The following is a 16,523-nucleotide window of genomic DNA, read 5'->3' on the forward strand; positions in this document are numbered from 1 at the left end:
ACACTCCCACGTTCTGGTGGCTAAGGATGCCAGTGCACAGGCTTAAGAGTTCATATTAGCTTTAGGTTTGAGGAGCCATCAGCTCTTCCTAGAGCATCACCCTAAGGGGGTGACTCGCCGCCCTTTCCTCGCCATTTAGCTCTTGGTGTCGTTGACGGCTTGGGGGCTTCGAGGTCTCTCTATAGCCCGGATGGGACCAGCGGCCGGAGGCTGGGGTCGACCACTGGCGAATTCCAAATCGGGCGCCGGCGGCGCCTGCTCCGGTTCAATTATCTTGGGGTGACCGGGGTTTGCCTCTCCAGGGCCCGAAGCGGAATCCAGTTAGATAATGAAATATAAGAGATCACCAGTATGGGCTAAGACCCGGTAATTAGTCCCTTGCGAGAAGGCATGAGGAGACGCCCTTTCCCCGACAGACACAAGGATTTCTGAGATCCGCGAGGCTTAGAGCTCCCCCCACCCCCAACTCCGAGCGACACTTAAGTAGCTCAGAGAAGTGGCGCCCGGGAGAAGCGCGCGGGAGCCCCGACTGCCGGGGAGCGGCCAAGGGGGGAGGGGTGACAGCAAGAGAAATCTCCCGGCGACAGCCTCAGCCCAGACTTCGGCTGCTCCAGCTCAAGGCCTCTACTTTCCGAGCGCCCGCGGACGGGGTAGGAAGTGAGAGTGTGACAACTTGGTCAGGAAAAGATGTACTTTACCTGCGGGACAGTCCACTCAGACCAAGGCTGGAAACAGTTGAACAGCCCCCCCGATCCTACCGGTGTTTCGGCTCCGGGTCCTTCACTCGAAAATGGCGCCTAAAATACAAACTCGAACGGAAATTCGTTACAAATGCGCGCAATGCTTTCTGGGAACCACTAATTTTTAAAAAAAGTGCGGCGATTATTACCGCCATCTTATGGTCGCTTACACGCATGCGCGAGTTCAGATGGGTGGGGAATCCAGGAGGCAAGGGTCGTTTCTACTAAGTGGAAAAGAAGAGCGAAACGATGTTTCCCCTGGGGCTTACAGCAACAGCACTCTTATAAAAATATTAAAAAAAGACAACCTGTCGAGTTTTGATAAAGGAAAAAAAATAAGAGGGGTTCCGCCTACAGCTGGAGGAGGGGCTCAGTTGTCCAATAACGCCCCTTAAAGAGAGGGCGGGCTCTCTCAGGGGCGGGATCTCAGGCCCTCTCGGTTGACGCGCGGCGGGGAAGTATCGCGGGAAGGGAGAGTGAGCGTAGTTCTTAGAAGTCACTATGGTGACGGCGAGGTCGAGAGCCTTCTTGGTAACTGGTCCCAGATCTGTGAGTGCAGTCGCTACCTCTTTCCTGGAACGTAAGGTAAATCTCTTCACGTCTGGACGTGGTGAAGAAAGGGTTTGGAAATTGTGGCCGTCACCGGATCCTACTTTTCCTGCTTTGAGGGTGTGTGCGGCGTGGAGCATCAGTTATTTTTCGTCTCCCTGGGGGCAGTGGGGCTCTGGACGTAGCTTTTGAGATGCGAAGGAAGAAACCCTGAGTTTGGAGGGAGTTGAGGGACAACAAGAAGAGAAAACCTGGATTGGTGAATGATCGTGTAGTGCACACGTGAATAGCAAAATAATGATTTCGAGTTATTGGTGTTAGGTCGTTAATGTCACTAGTGAAAGGGCGTTTTGGGCTTTTGAAATCATTTGATGAAAGACTCCGTCATGAAAGCAACGATTTGCCGATGCCACTAGTTATCTTTATGAGAAAATTATCGATCAGCAAATATTTCTAAAGTAGTTTTCGTATACATTGCACTGTGCAAGACATAATCAGGATTATTAAGAAAGTATTCCTGTTCCCAGAGAATTTAGTTATGTTAGTTGGTTTTTAACCTAGAGTCTGGATCTGGTGGTTGGTGATTGTACTTCAGAGGCGTTCATAACCACCTTCCCCTGAAATTGCATACAAAATTCTGTGTGTTTGTGCATTTTACTGGGGAGTTAGTTTTCTCAGAACTTTGTTCAGATTCTCAAACGTGGTCCTATTCCCCGGCAATGTCAACCATTGGTTGATTAGGCTACCTCCAGTAAGTATTTATTCAGCAAACCTTATGTATTTGACATTGAGAACAGGGAGCCTTCCCCCCCCCCCCACCTTTAAATTTTGCATACTTAGGGCCGGCATACTAAAGCATCAAGAAATATGCTTTATGAATTTGTATTGTCAGTCTAAGATTTATGACTGTTGCCTTGAGGAACATAAAATCAGGTTTAGTATCTCGAAAAGGGGTGTGGACACTCACTACAAATTTAACAATCTGGTGAGCTTGGGACACTTGTGTGGTTTGAATAAGCATTGACTTGATATTCTAATATACTTTTATATTTGAAGTTAAAAAAGAATTATTGTTTTCACAAGACAAACGATAGACAACAAAGCTCAAGGTAAAGAAAACCGGCTAGTAGGCATACTAAGAATTGTAGGGATTTTCTTTGAGAGCTTCTGGAATCTTTTGGATTTTCGAAGTTTCTAAAACAAAAGCTGAATTGGTAAGATATCAACCATGAAAAAGCAAAGACTAGACCAAATTGAGTGGTATATATAGAGGACAGAGCACAATGTGGTAGAAAAATGTAACAGATAACAATACCAAATCCCATCATTTGTTTAGCTATATGTGTGGATAATTTACTCAATTTATCAATCTCTCTGAGAGTATTTATTTCTAAAACCAGCATATAATACCTATCTCATAGGATTGTTTATGCTTGTTCGTCTAGCACACATGCTGTAAGCATTCGACATTGTGCTGAGGATGTATTATGTATGGGATGTCAAGTTAGAAGGTTAGCTTATGAGGTGTCTTGAAAACCAGGTCAAGGATTTTAGATATGATATGGAGGAAACATGTATTAGAAAAATTTTTCACTAAGGAATGACTTGGTAAAAAAACAAAACAAAACAACAGTAGTTTTGTGGGATGTGTTAAAGGCAGAAGAGACTGAGATCAGGCATAGCTTACTTAGATTATTACTGTACAGTCTTCCATGTGGGAGGTGAGAAGTGCCTACACAATAGAGTGGAAAAAATCCCAACGAGAAGGAAATAAGATCTATAGATTTTATGGATTCTCATGTACAAAGTTAAGAGTATAAATTCTTAAAGTCATATACTATTATTTGTGAATCTTTGAATTTGTCTTCTAAGGTGGTCACATTTCATAAAGTCTGAAATTAGGTTTGTGGGTAAATGTCTAACAATATTAATCAAGTTTGTAATTGTAAATATTTGAATTAATTAGATCTTAACTAATACATAAAAATGAATAAATAACCATGAATTTATGTGATGTATAAGTACTTAAGAGAATATTGTTCAAGATTAATAACTTGGATACAGACACAGGACAGATAGTAATGAATATCTCTCTTGATAATATAATCTCCCTACTACGTTAACTTTGTTGAAACTCTCATCTAATTAAATGCAGAAAAAATAGGAAGTGAGGAAGCAGAACAGTTTTGAGGGGAAGGACCATTTTGAAAGATGGGTTTGTTTTTATTCATGTTTGTTGGGATTATGGAATGATATCCAATGAGCAGTAGTTGTAGAAAATATGGCTCAGGAGAGAAAATAGGATGAGATCATGTTATGAGAATAGTTGGAACACTAAAAATAGATTAGGTTTTTGAGGTTTGAGTAAAGAAAGGATAGCACCAGGAAATGTTCATTCTTTGAAACTAGGAAGAAGAAATAATTATAGTAATGTCTCAGGTAGGCCTCTCTAGATTACAAGTGACAGAAAACCCAATCCAAATTATCTTGATTAAAAAAAAGGCTCCCATAACCAAAAAATCAGGTGAGTGTAACTGGATTCCATGTGCAAGCGCAGAAACCAGGATTTGGTTTCTTTCTTTGCTCCATTTTACGTATCATTGTTTTGGCATTATTCTCAGGCTCACATAGTATCTTCTGGCACCTTAAGGCTCTCTCCCTGCTGTGGTAAGACAGCTATAGTAACTCAAGCCTTAAATCTTCTAAAATTAAAGACTAGGGGTAAGGAGAGTTTTTCTTCCCCATCGTTTATTTAAATAAAAGTTCTGGGCCATTTGTGAAACAGTCTTTGCGCAAATGAAATGGAATGCTCTAATTAGCTTAAGTCTGGGTCTCATGCCCCCTGTTCAGGCCACATGGGCTAAGAGTAAGGAAGTTGGTATTCCAAGGAGAAATTCTTTGTAGCCAGGAAAAGAGTGAATGTATGCAGGGTGACAAAAACACCAATTTGCACTACAAATAGGTAACAATGATCAAGTTCTTACTATTTTTCAGCACTCTACTGGACATTTACATACTTTATCTCATTTAATTACCAAAATCCAACTGCGAAGTAGATATTAGCCACGTTTTAAATACGGAAGAAAAAGTACAATATGTAGACGTTCACTAGAAGGGGGTCAAGTGCAGTAGATACTGCAAAGAGAATGAGAATAGTGATCTTATGGGAAATAACATTAAGCGATTTCAAAAAATGAGGAAACGCATAAAAAAGAAAAAATTGGGACATAATCCTATTGCTCATATAATCATATAATCATATATTAAACACATAAATGTACAGATAAAATACTATGAACATGATAAAAACTTCCAACAGTGCAGAAATGTATAATATGAGAATTAAAAGTTTCCTTTTTTATCCTAGTGCTCCTACCCTCACACAGGTCTCCATTAAGTGCCTTGCACATTTTCCCACAAAAACGTTTTAGTAATCAATAGCTTAAATATATATCCCTTTTTATTTATACAAAAGGGATTGAGTTATATATTTCTGTGTACCTTTTGTCATTTAACAGACATTGTTCTATGTCAATACATATATATTCATCTCACTTTTTAATAATTGTACAGCACTAGTAATCAGTTGAGCGTGATTTTTTTTATGCTAGTTGATGAATTAAAAGGATGAATTAAAGATGACTATTTTTAAATTTGTGGATCACATGATTTTATTGGCTAGAATAATAATAAACACCCTACATTTATTGATTAGGACACCCTACAAGAGGATTACAAATATAGCCAATAAAATAATATTAACATATGGTTGGCAAGGTCTAGCTATAATGATAGCAATGATAGCTAGAATTGCAAAGAAGTGTAAAAATCACAGCATATACCTACACTTTAGCAAATACATATGGGAATTGAAGTGGGGTGGCAGTTGGAGGTCTTTTGTAATTGAACTATATAACCATTCTAAAACCTGTTTCCTTTGCTTGTTATGTTTTTGAATTTGTACCTGGAAATGGTGAGCCTGCCTCTCTCTTCCCTGCCGTACAAGAGACCTTGGCTCTTTCTGCAAATGGTTCTTTGATGGGACCAATATGAATAAAAGGTCTGCTTCTCTCTCCCTCTTTTCTCTTCTGGAGAAGAGACACAGGAGTCTGATCGGAGTTATCAATTTAGAAGACTTGATAAAAATTGCATTTTTGAAAATAGGATCTTGGGTAGTCATAAGCAAACCATTAATTTCAACTATTGATATCAACACCCAAAGGTTAGCCAATATGGAAATGACCTAAAAAGTACTTGGTATTAATGTGCTTATGCTCTAGCTCTTGCATTTTTTATCTATCCTTCACAGTCTTGTTCTCTACTGAGGCTTTTCTGCTACCTCTTATCTATAGGTGCATTCTTGTTGACAAATCACGTCTTCCTTCTTTCCTGGCTAAAATTTTTCTCCCTAGTGCTTCTACCTCTCAGCTTTATTTCTTAAATCTAATTCTTCTTTTTTTTCTTTTTTTTGAACCATCTTAACCATTTATAAGTGGACTGTTTAGTGGCATTAACCACATTCACATTGTGCTACTATCACCTCCATCCATCCACAGAACCCAGTAGCTTCTGACTCAAAATATGGCACAAATGTTTCACGTTGGTAGAGCCTAGATTATTTGCCTGTGTCCTTGCTGGAAGGAAGGCTAGAGAGGAAAATAATTTGTTTTTTATAATGGGAAGAAGGACTCATAAGGTAGGGAATTCCTCAAACATAGAAAAGGTAGTCAGAGGTATTAGTGGGTAGGGAGCAAAAAAATAAATGACCGTGACCACCAATTTACCTGCCCTTCAGAAATGTATGGGAGTATATGTTTCTCTGTATGCCAGCACTGGGTTCTGGGTATTTTGCATTTGGCCATTCTAATGACAGAAAAATGGTATTTGTTTTTATTTTAATTTTTTAAATTATAATTGAGGCTGCTCATTGTTTCGTATTTTTGATTGCCTGCTGACCATTTGTATTGATATTTCTGTGAACTGTCCATCTATGTGTTTACAAATATAAGTACCCTATTATCAGTGCCCTTGACCAAATGACTTAATAGGGGGACCATGCTGTCTTAGTATCTGTTTCTATAGTATTGCCATTCTATCCCTGTCCCTCAGTTTCTTATCCTTTGCCCCTCAAACATACAGAGATCTACCCAAGTTCAAAAGGCCTTCACAGCTACTATTCTATTTGTTCCTTTAATCTTTACATTTATATATCTTTATATATGTATGCTTATATACTTTTAACTTTTGCACTTGTGAGCTATGCCTAATTACTCCATTTTTTTCCCATTTGTTCATTGGTCAAATATTTATTGAGCACTTACCGTATGTAAGGATGATTCTAGTTGCTGGGGATATGGATGTGAACAAAATAGACAAAAATTCCTGCATTCACGGAGCTTACATTTTAGAAAGGGGCAACATTAAGTAAAATGTATAATATGACAGAAGGCTTAAATAGGGTATACAGGGAAGAGTTTACTGAGCAGGTGATTTTGTACAAAGATATAAAAGAGAGAAAAGTAGTAATCCATGCAGCTATCTGGGGGCAGGGATTCCTGGCAGAGAATACAGGTACAAAGGCCCTGAGGCAGGAACATGCTTAGTATGTTAGAAGAAAAACATAGAGGCCAGTGTGGCTGAAGCAGTATGAATGAAAAAAGAGAGAAAACAGGAGATGAGGTCAGAGAATAATGGATGTATTAGGGCTGTCCAGAGAAAGAAGAGTTGAGGCGTAGTCTTGAGTTCAAAGGCTGGAAACTCAGGCAAAATTTCTGTGTTTCGGTCTGGAAGCAGAATTTTTTCTTCATTGGGAAACCTTGGTCTTTGCTCTTAAGGCCTTCAACTGACTAGATGAGGTCCACCCACATACAGCGTAATCTGCTTTAAAGTCAACTGATTTTTCAATGTGAATCACCTCTAAAAATACATTTACAGCAACATTTAGACTAGTGTTTGCCTCAATAACTGGGCACCATCATGTAGCCAAGTTGACACATAAAATTAACCATCACAATAGGAGTCCAGATAATATAAGCTTTGAACACCATTGTAAGAACTTTGTTATAACTTTGGGATAGGAAGCCATAGGAGAGTTTCGAGTGGAGAAGAGCCATGATCTATTTTAAAATAGTTGCTTTGGTGAGCATAGATTGTGGAGAGATTAGGATGCCAATTAGGAGGCTATTGTACTTCAAGTCAACAGATGAGGGCATCATGGAGTCATAGCAAGTTAATGGATGATAGCACCTTGGACTGGGATCACAGCAGTCAGAGTGGTGAAAATCAGATATTTTGAAAGTAGAGTGTTACAGGTTTTGTTTTTTATGAATTGGTTTGAGATGTGAGAGAGGAGCCAGCAATGATGATTCCAAAGCTTCTGGCCCGTGCAACTGGAAGAATGGAACTGCCATTTACTGAGATAGGTAAGGCTATGAGAGCAACATAGTTGGTGGAAAGATCGTGGGTTTTATTTGAATCTTAAGTTTGGGATGTCTGTGAGACATGTCTGTGAGATGTAAAAGTCTGGGGTGTTCAGTAGAGAGGTTTGAACTGGAGATATGAAATTGGGAGTTGTTACTCTGTAGTCAATACATTTAAATCTATATTAAGTCATGAAACTGGGTGAGATCACCATGACAGTGAGTATAGATACAGAAGACTTACAAGGACATCTCATAGTTTAAGTTGGGGGAAATTAGGAGAAAATGTTGCGGGTAATTATTCCCTCTACAATTCTATGACTCCTTTCCCTTTCTGAATTGCCTATTGAAGTAAATCTTAACACTCATCTGGATTGAAAAGGAACCCCACAGAGCTCCACATGCTCCTAGCAAGATTGCCCCTTCCTCCCTTATAAAACTCTTACACCAACACTACCTAAGAGGCCAATTCCAGGAAGAAGGCTACAATATTAATTGATCATCCACCTTCCCTTATGATGGAATTGGTTATTTCATGATACCGTATACCCTCATTTACCTCAGTCTTCACATTCAGCACTCTTAATTCCCTACGTTAGTTCATTAGTAGGTTTAGCTGTTGATGACAGTAACTTAAACATGATAAAACTTTATTCTCTCTCACTTAAAAGTCTGAATAGGTAATACAGGACTGATGTGACTCTCCACAAGGCCAAGGGTCTTGGTTCCTTCTGTCTTGTTACCATGTTATACATGGTCTGGATGGCATGGCATGGAGAATGTTGCTCTTATTTTCTAAGCTTTTCTTCTCCAATTATGCTGTGATTTATATAACTTTTAAAAGAGGTAGTAAAATGGCTTCCTTAAAAAATAAATGAAGTAACTCCTTTACTTTTCGTATTGCCACTGTGGGTGCATTTCTTTTGGGCAGTGTTATCTGCCCCCAAAAGAATGTAAATCCCAGATTGAGTCACTAGGTTGATGGTGTCATAATATCCCCATGTAGGTTTCAGAATTGTTAATGCCCACACCTAGTTTCAAGGGCAGCTAGGAAACATAGTCTTTATTCTAGGTGGCCTGGTGTGCAGCAAAAATTTAGATTCTTCTACCATATAAGTAGGGATGACTGAGTATTGGAGGAGAGTCAACTGTTTCGACCATTTTCCACCATCTGTTCCAAACTCCTTTCTAAATCCTATCACTCTACCTTTTGGAATTCAGTGTGTCATTGGCCAAATCTGTGTCCTCAGCCTTTACTCCGAATGATTTCTTTACTTTCGTAGTCTAACTTAAATCTGGTGTTTTTCTAAGGAAACCGCTTTCCCCATGGCCCTCTCAAGTGGAAACTGTTTTGCCTCCCAGATTCTCATGTGTCAAAGAGCTTTGTTTCTCATCAGGTATTTAGACAATTGATTTTTTCCTCTTCCTCTCCAAAATCCCTACTCTCTTTGAAACAAGTCCTACAAGATTAAACCATTCTCTATCCTGGCTTTTTGCAGTCAGCTGCAGATCTCTTTGCCACGTCTCCTTACTCAATGAATATTTTACCACCTGGCTAACTATCTCTATCTCCACCACTATTCCTCTCATTATTCTCAGTGATTTAATATCCACAAATCAATCCATTCCATTTCTGGCCTCTCAGTTCCTTGACCTCAGCCACCCACTTTTCAGTCTTAACCTACTTCATCATTACCGATACCTACCTATACTCTTCTGAAATCTGTGTTAAGTATCTGATCGTCCGTGTAGCTCCAATTGTTTCTCATTTCTTCCTGTAGAACCTTAATGCAGACAATTCTTCTGACTTCAGTAGGACTTCTAGGCCACTGAAGTTATCACCTTTTCATGTAGCTGGGTAAACTCGTCTTATCCAGGGCTTTGATCTTTGTGCTGACAACTTTCAGATTGATATTGAAATCTCCAGCTCCTACCTCTCCCTTGACTCCAGACTTATATATCCAGTTTCTCCTTGAATTCTCCATTTGAATGTCTAATAGGCACCTTACATTTAACATACCCAAATCAGAATTTTTGATATTATCCCTTCCAACCTGTTCCTTCCTCAGTCTTCCTTATCTCAGTAAATGGCAACTATTCTACCTGTTGAAACTTCCAGGTTATTATTTTTTGTTCCTCTTTCTCTTAAACCCAATTCATCAACAAACCCTATGGATCTTATTTCAAAATATATTCAGAAAATGACCACTTCATATTATTTGTACCACTACTGCCTTCTTCATCCAAACCACTTTCATCTCTTTTCTGGATTATTGAAACCCTGACTGGCCTGCTTGCTTCCAGTCTCGTTCATCCCTGCTCTGTTTTTTTTTATTTTTTCATGCCATCCCTACTGACACTTTAAAAATGTAAGTCAGATCATATCACCCTGTTTTTCATAACCCTCCCTCATTCAGAAGAGAAACTGAAGCTTTTATTGTGGTTTTTCAAACCCTTACACGATCTGTATCCCTCTTCTTCTCCCTCAATTTCCTGCCACTCCCTTCACTCACTCTGTATTATCCATACTGGCCTTCTTGATCTGACTTAGCCTTAAATGTATTACTGGCTGTTGTATTTAGAAGAGTTTGAAGGGGTAAGTGTAGGAGCAGGAAGATCAGTTCTGGGGGTACTGTAATAATCAAGGCACGGGATGATCATGGCATTGAACTATGATGGAGGTGCTGAGAAGTGGCCAGATTTGGAGTATATTTTGTAGTTGGAGTCAGGGTTTACTGAGCACATTTTTTTCCTCTTAAGACCCATGAATATTGGTACACACTAGACCAAAGACAACCTGTAAATGATTTTTGGTAGCAAAGGCATAGTTGCTCCCATGTTCTCCCTCTCAAGTTTGAAATAGTTATCTATACTCTAAAACTTACTTTCTTTTTATTATCTCTTCTCCCTCCCCTCAATACCACTAGTCAGTTCCTTGGTGACCAGTGCCTTTGGGCAGATAAAAAGACCTCAGTGCAGCCCCTAGGCCGCTTTGTACTTCCCTGAATTGACTATGTTTTTTTTTGTTGTTGTTTTTGTTTTTCTTTTTTTTTTAAATTAAAAAAACGCCTACAGTGCCTGGTATTCCAAGGTGGTCTCCCATCCAAGTACTAACCAGGCTTGACCCTGCTTAGCTTCAGAGATCAGACAAGGTTGGGCATGTTCAGGTTGGCATGGCCATAGACCCAAATTGGCTATGTTCTAATACTACTTTTCTATTATTCCTTTATTAAGTCTCACTTTGGAATGCCCATATCCTTCACGCATATGATCTCAGCTAAATAGAGGATGTAATGGGAAGATCTTTCTGAGCAAAGGAGAATCTTCCCGGTGTTAGAATGCCACCCTCCTCTTTCTCTGATTCTTTGGCACCATGTTTCTAAATGGTTGCAGATTCCTCTCTCATAAAGGACATACTGCTTTTACTGTTTACATGGGATTATGATTTCTTTTGGCGAGAAATTATTCCTGATTATTATGAATTTCAACAGTTTGAGGTATTTTGATCTAAGATATATCATGCCTTTGTCAAAGATCTTTTACGTTTCTGATTGTAATTACATATTTTATATATATTTTCTTGTCATTTGTGTTGTTGGTCATTTCCTGAAACAATTTATCTGTCTTTATTCTTTTAAAATCCTTATAAGCTGATGAATTTGAATTACTGTGAAAAAGTAGAATTTTGTAAATGTGTTTACTTCCCTCCCCACCCTGCCACCCCTGCTCCTCCCCCGCCCCCCGCCCATTGTAAGAAGTCCGATGGAAGGGAGGAGGGAATTTTGAAAAAAATGTTGAAATTCATGAGGACTAAAGAGTGAGTCTGTGAAGTGTGCCAGGGAGAGATTGTATTCTTGCTCTGGCTGCTATACATAGTTTCATACTTTTGTTTGTTTGTTTCTTCCTAAATGTTTTAATTTTCATTTATTTATTTTTATTAAATTTATTGGAGTGACCTTGGTTAATAATACAGTTTCATACTCTTGACATTGAACAGATATCTTCCTATGTGAACTGGAAAAGACAGAAGGCGTCTCACCCTAGTTGTATATTGGCTGATCATAAAACTTCAGATTATTTTTGTGGTTTTTAACAACTTTTTTCTCCCAGTTTAACACATTTATGAGTAGAGTAAGTGAAAAAGGTGCTTTGAAATACAGACCTGTATTTAACACTTTGCTGATCTAAAAGTCTTCCTGGATTCAGAGGATGAGAATTATCTACGAGAGGCCTACTGAATTCTTATCTATGCTCAGCACCTCTTTGATGTAGTTTGTAATTTTCTACTTGGTGAAGAGGATTTTGTTCTTTTAATTACACTTTCATTTCATTTACTTTTTTCTTTCGAGGTTAGTGACATTACTCAGAAAGAATCCCGTAACTATAAATTGGACTCAGACCATTTAGCATTTTCTTGATTTGTATCTTTTGATGACATGGTTATTTGGAGGAGTATTGCTCTTCTTTTTCCAAATTTTTATTTGGCAACTATATTATTATTTTTATATAAGTTTTATAAGGGATTTATTACCTCTGCTGTACATAATTGACTTGTTTTTTCACATCATGTCCATGGCAACCATAACTGTTGGGACAGTTTATCTACCTCCAATAGAATGTAAACCTCAGATTCGAACCACTAGGTTCATGATGTTATAGTATTTCCATGTGGGTTCCAAAATTAAAGGCCTTGAAATACCTTAGCCTTTGATCAGACCTTAGGAATTTATTCTAATGTATATCCATTCAATAGGACCAATATTGATCTGCCATTGAGGGGTTCCTAGTTTATAGAATCTTTTGGTTTGGCCTCAGGATAACCTTTGGAAATTATTTACCTGACCACATTCAGTAGTGTTCTGCACTTGTAGGACTGTTTCAGACAGGGAGTAGAGGACCTCTGGAGTCCAACCCAAGGCCGCCAATCACCTATTGGCAGGATTAGCACACTGTCTAGTTTTCTTCCTCTTTCCATGTATTTGATACCAGCAAGATTGAAGGTGTTTCAGTGTCCTTGGGGTGCTAAGATGTTTTGTTTGCTTTTATTTTTTTGTGTACATGTGTTTGTTTTTAATGCAGATTTTATATTTTTACAGTGAATACAATCAAGTAGCATTTTAAAATTTTGCTGCAAAGTGGAAATATGAGACTGAAGATATCTCTTTTAAAAGAACCAAAGCATATCCTTTTAATTCTTACAGACCTTATTGCGATCATCTTACTAGAGTATTGTTAAAAGTGTTCTATTTTGTATTCTACTTGGAAATAGATTTTTTTTCATTACTCTAATGGTAGTTTAGCCTAATTGTTTTTGAAATATTTGAGATCATGTGTTGTAGGTAATTCTCCAAAGCAAACTATTTGCTCTCAATCTTACTTTCAAATCCTTATTGACATTTTTTTACTTAAGTACTGTGCTTAAGTACATGAAAAACAGTTTTTGTTTAGTCTAGTAGGATCTTAAAGAGAAACTTTTTTAGCCAAATAATTTCTTTGCTAGTGTGATCTAGTATGTTTTTTTATGAGTTCTGCTCTAGTTCTTCTACTCACAATAAAGTAGAGGACAAGTTGGGGAAATCTGAGCAGTCAGATCTTTATTATTTCATGAAGGAAGATAGCAATTATAAATATTTTCTCAAATGCATGACCCTATATTTTGTCAGCAAGAATTCCCAATTATGTGTCAGGAAGATATGGTAGGCCTCTCTACCTTCATTCTTAGTTATTTAGACTAGTGCTTCTAAAATTATCATGTGCAGACTTTATTACAGGTCTCTGAAGGGATAAGTAAAAATTGAAGGTAAGAGGTAAAAATTTTTTGTAGCAATTTGACATTGTCACAACATCTAAATATAAGGTCATTTTTCTAGTAATTCATTTTTATTTTGTCTCATAAAATTTTGATCTGTGACAGATTTGAAATCAAGAGAATTGTGGTCTTTCATCAGAGATAGAAAAGCACCAATTTAGACATTTGTTCAAACTTTTTGAATTTATACTATCTTATTTTACCTTTTTGAGTGAAGATATAATTCCTCTTATTTCTACTTAAATCATTTTTACTCTCTTTTCAAAGTGTGCCTTCAAGAGTTCATGCCATATGTAATATGCCATTTACCAGATTTTGGCTATGTCCATTGTCTGCTTTTACCTTTCTTTTCAAGCTGAAGAGTAACAGTCTAATAACAGTTTTTTAAGATGATTAATCTGGTAGTCCTCTCATTTCTCTCAAAATTTTGGTTGACCTATTAGTTCGAAGATCTGTTATACACGTCTGATGTATACTTAAAATTAATATAAGGAAAAGCTTAATGTTTTATGTTTTTTTGGTGTGTCTGTGTGTGTGTATTTTCTCCCTTTCTAGGTTTTACTTAACATTCTCCCTTTCTAAACATTTTACCTAACATTGTTTAGGCTATAGAAATTATATTGGAACGATTTTTTCACTAATGGTGTAGTGATACTCAGGTCCTTTTGTTTAGAATATATTTTGAGTTCTGAGTATAATGTAGTACCACTTTGTTATCTATTTATTGTAAGGCTCTTACAATCTTCCTATAATTTCTTTTTTACTTTTTTGGTTATTTGCTTAATCTATCATATTTTGAACTATTACAAAAATCTTAAAACATTCCAGAATAATTATGGCACACTGTCTCTTTTTCCTTGGTGTTTATTCAGTGCTCTGATAAGCCAATAAAAAGCACTGATGAGAAGAGGAGGAAATAAAAGGATTATATAATAACTACAAGAGAACAAACAACTCAAATAGGAATGATCTAGTAATATAGAGATCCAGATATAACCAAGAGAAAGGGTCACTTGTAAACAACAAACTGAAATGCCTTCTCTAGAAATGTAATTCTGCTAGGGTAAGCTGCTTCTGGTGAAGTGAGTGCTACTTGAGCCTTGAATGCCTCAGTTTATAGAAATCCTTCTGATAAATCAGAGACCAAAAAATAGGTTAAATAAAGTGAGAATTTTAGGGTTCATATCTCATCCAGCACTATGCATTTTATAGGTGCAGTAAATTGTAATTGAACTATTTCCTGAATTTAATGTCAATAAAGTTTGTAAGATTTTCATTTCAACTGTTAAGCTGTAGGTTTTTTCCTAGGCAAATTGTTATTATAATGTATAATTTAAGCAGATATTTTACTGTTTGATTTCAGTCTTCCTTTAACACTTGATTTTTAAAAACTTATCAAAATAATACATACTATTCTAATAACTTTGATACAGATATATGTAAATTTAAAAAGTATAGTTCCCTTTTCTCCTAACCTATCCCTTAATAGTTTAGTGTAGATCCTTTCATGCCTTTTGATCTGTTAGATGTCTTTGTGTTTCTTTTGACCTTGTAGAATATTTTGTAACACAATTTTAAAATTTTCATTAATTAAATCTTTTTTTCCCCTCTTTTGGTATTTGGATTTCTTATCTTGCTTTCCATTCTTACAACTCTTTTGATGTTTATTTCCTTTTAAATAGAAAAAATATGAAAGTCATAAAATGAAAAATTTATGACTAAAATGAAAATCATAAAATGAAAAAAATTTACATTTAGAAGACTGAAATGTTTGGCCTTATTATATACTCGTTTTATAATCTGCATCTGAAAATTATTTTATTTTTTAAGATTTAAGACTTTTATATGTTATATGTTATGTCTCTTTAACATGGTGACACATCAAGAATTAGTAAGCTGTGTGGGCTGGACTACTGCTGAAGAACTGTATTCATGTAGTGATGATCACCAAATAGTGAAGTGGAACTTGTTAACCAGTGAAACAAATCAAATAGTAAAGCTTCCTGATGATATTTACCCAATAGATCTTCACTGGTTTCCGAAAAGTTTAGGCATAAAGAAACAAACTCAAGCAGAAAGCTTTGTCCTCACAAGCTCTGATGGTAAGTTTTTAATGTTATATGCTCATCTGTGTATTTAAAAGACATAATATATTAATATGACTTATGCTTTGAGTTGTTTTTCAAAACTGATATTTGTGCATCTGCATACTTTCATACATTTTGTTCATTTTCTGTGTAGTCAGCTGGTTTGTGAGTAGGCGATAAAACGTCATGGCAGAAAGTGAATAAAACTGGTGTATACTGAGATTGAATCTGAACCTTTGGCTTTACTTTCTCTGTGCTCTCTTACAAGTTGTTAAACTGTTACCAGTTTTGGTTCTAATTTCTTCAAATTTAACTTTATGACATAGCTACACTAAAAATGAACACAACACATACTCATTTAGTAAGCTATCTATTTAAATATAGTCTTTATTTTCTACTGTATGTCAATTTCTACTTACAGAGTTGGAGATTTATTATTGGGGAGTAAAAAGCATGATTTTTCTGTTTTTAAGGGAATGTTTTAATTTTCTTAGAAATAATTTGAACTATTTTTGTCTCAATTACATTTTATTTACTATGTCAAGAGTACTTCATCCAAAGTAAAAGAAATTTACTTGGCTAACACTTAGGCACAGATGGAGCTTTTTGGTTCACCTGTTTTCAGGGAACAGATCTTCAAGCACAGCTGCATTAGGCCCTTGTTCTCACCATCCCTTGGATCGGCTCTCCCTATATGTTGAGCATGATGACAGCCAGCATCTCATTCTACTAGAAAAAAAAGGTCAGCATAGAGAGTGCATCTTCTTCAATATCTCTTGCAGGCAAGCTGCAGAGGGTCCTGGAAGAGCTTGGGTCACTTGTCCATCACTGAGTGAATCACTTTAGTTAAGAGAATGAGACATAAGGGAACGGGACATTGATTGAGCACAGCAGGCCTCAGGCCACTGTGGAAAGGGAA

The 16,523-nt window shown here is 37.1% G+C and overlaps 2 protein-coding genes across 2 annotated transcripts in view; one reads left to right on the forward strand and one right to left on the reverse strand.

Annotated features, from left to right (window-relative positions):
• SMC4 (structural maintenance of chromosomes 4) overlaps window positions 1-816 on the reverse strand; it is a 32,276-nt gene extending 31,460 nt beyond the window's left edge. Inside the window, exon 1 of the mRNA XM_006908185.3 lies at window positions 699-816. The gene's annotated coding sequence lies outside the window, so the exon portion shown is untranslated. The remainder of the gene's footprint in view (window positions 1-698) is intronic.
• Window positions 817-1,167: 351 nt separating this feature from the next.
• Window positions 1,168-16,523, forward strand: part of IFT80 (intraflagellar transport 80) — a 96,442-nt gene continuing 81,086 nt past the window's right edge. Inside the window, exons 1-3 of the mRNA XM_006908186.3 lie at window positions 1,168-1,325; window positions 12,805-12,888; window positions 15,398-15,619. Coding sequence (XP_006908248.1) covers window positions 12,852-12,888; window positions 15,398-15,619 — 259 coding nt within the window. The 5' untranslated portion in view covers window positions 1,168-1,325; window positions 12,805-12,851. The remainder of the gene's footprint in view (window positions 1,326-12,804; window positions 12,889-15,397; window positions 15,620-16,523) is intronic.

This window comes from Pteropus alecto, unplaced genomic scaffold (assembly GCF_000325575.1).
Source record: "Pteropus alecto unplaced genomic scaffold, ASM32557v1 scaffold81, whole genome shotgun sequence".
Lineage (NCBI taxonomy): Eukaryota > Metazoa > Chordata > Mammalia > Chiroptera > Pteropodidae > Pteropus > Pteropus alecto.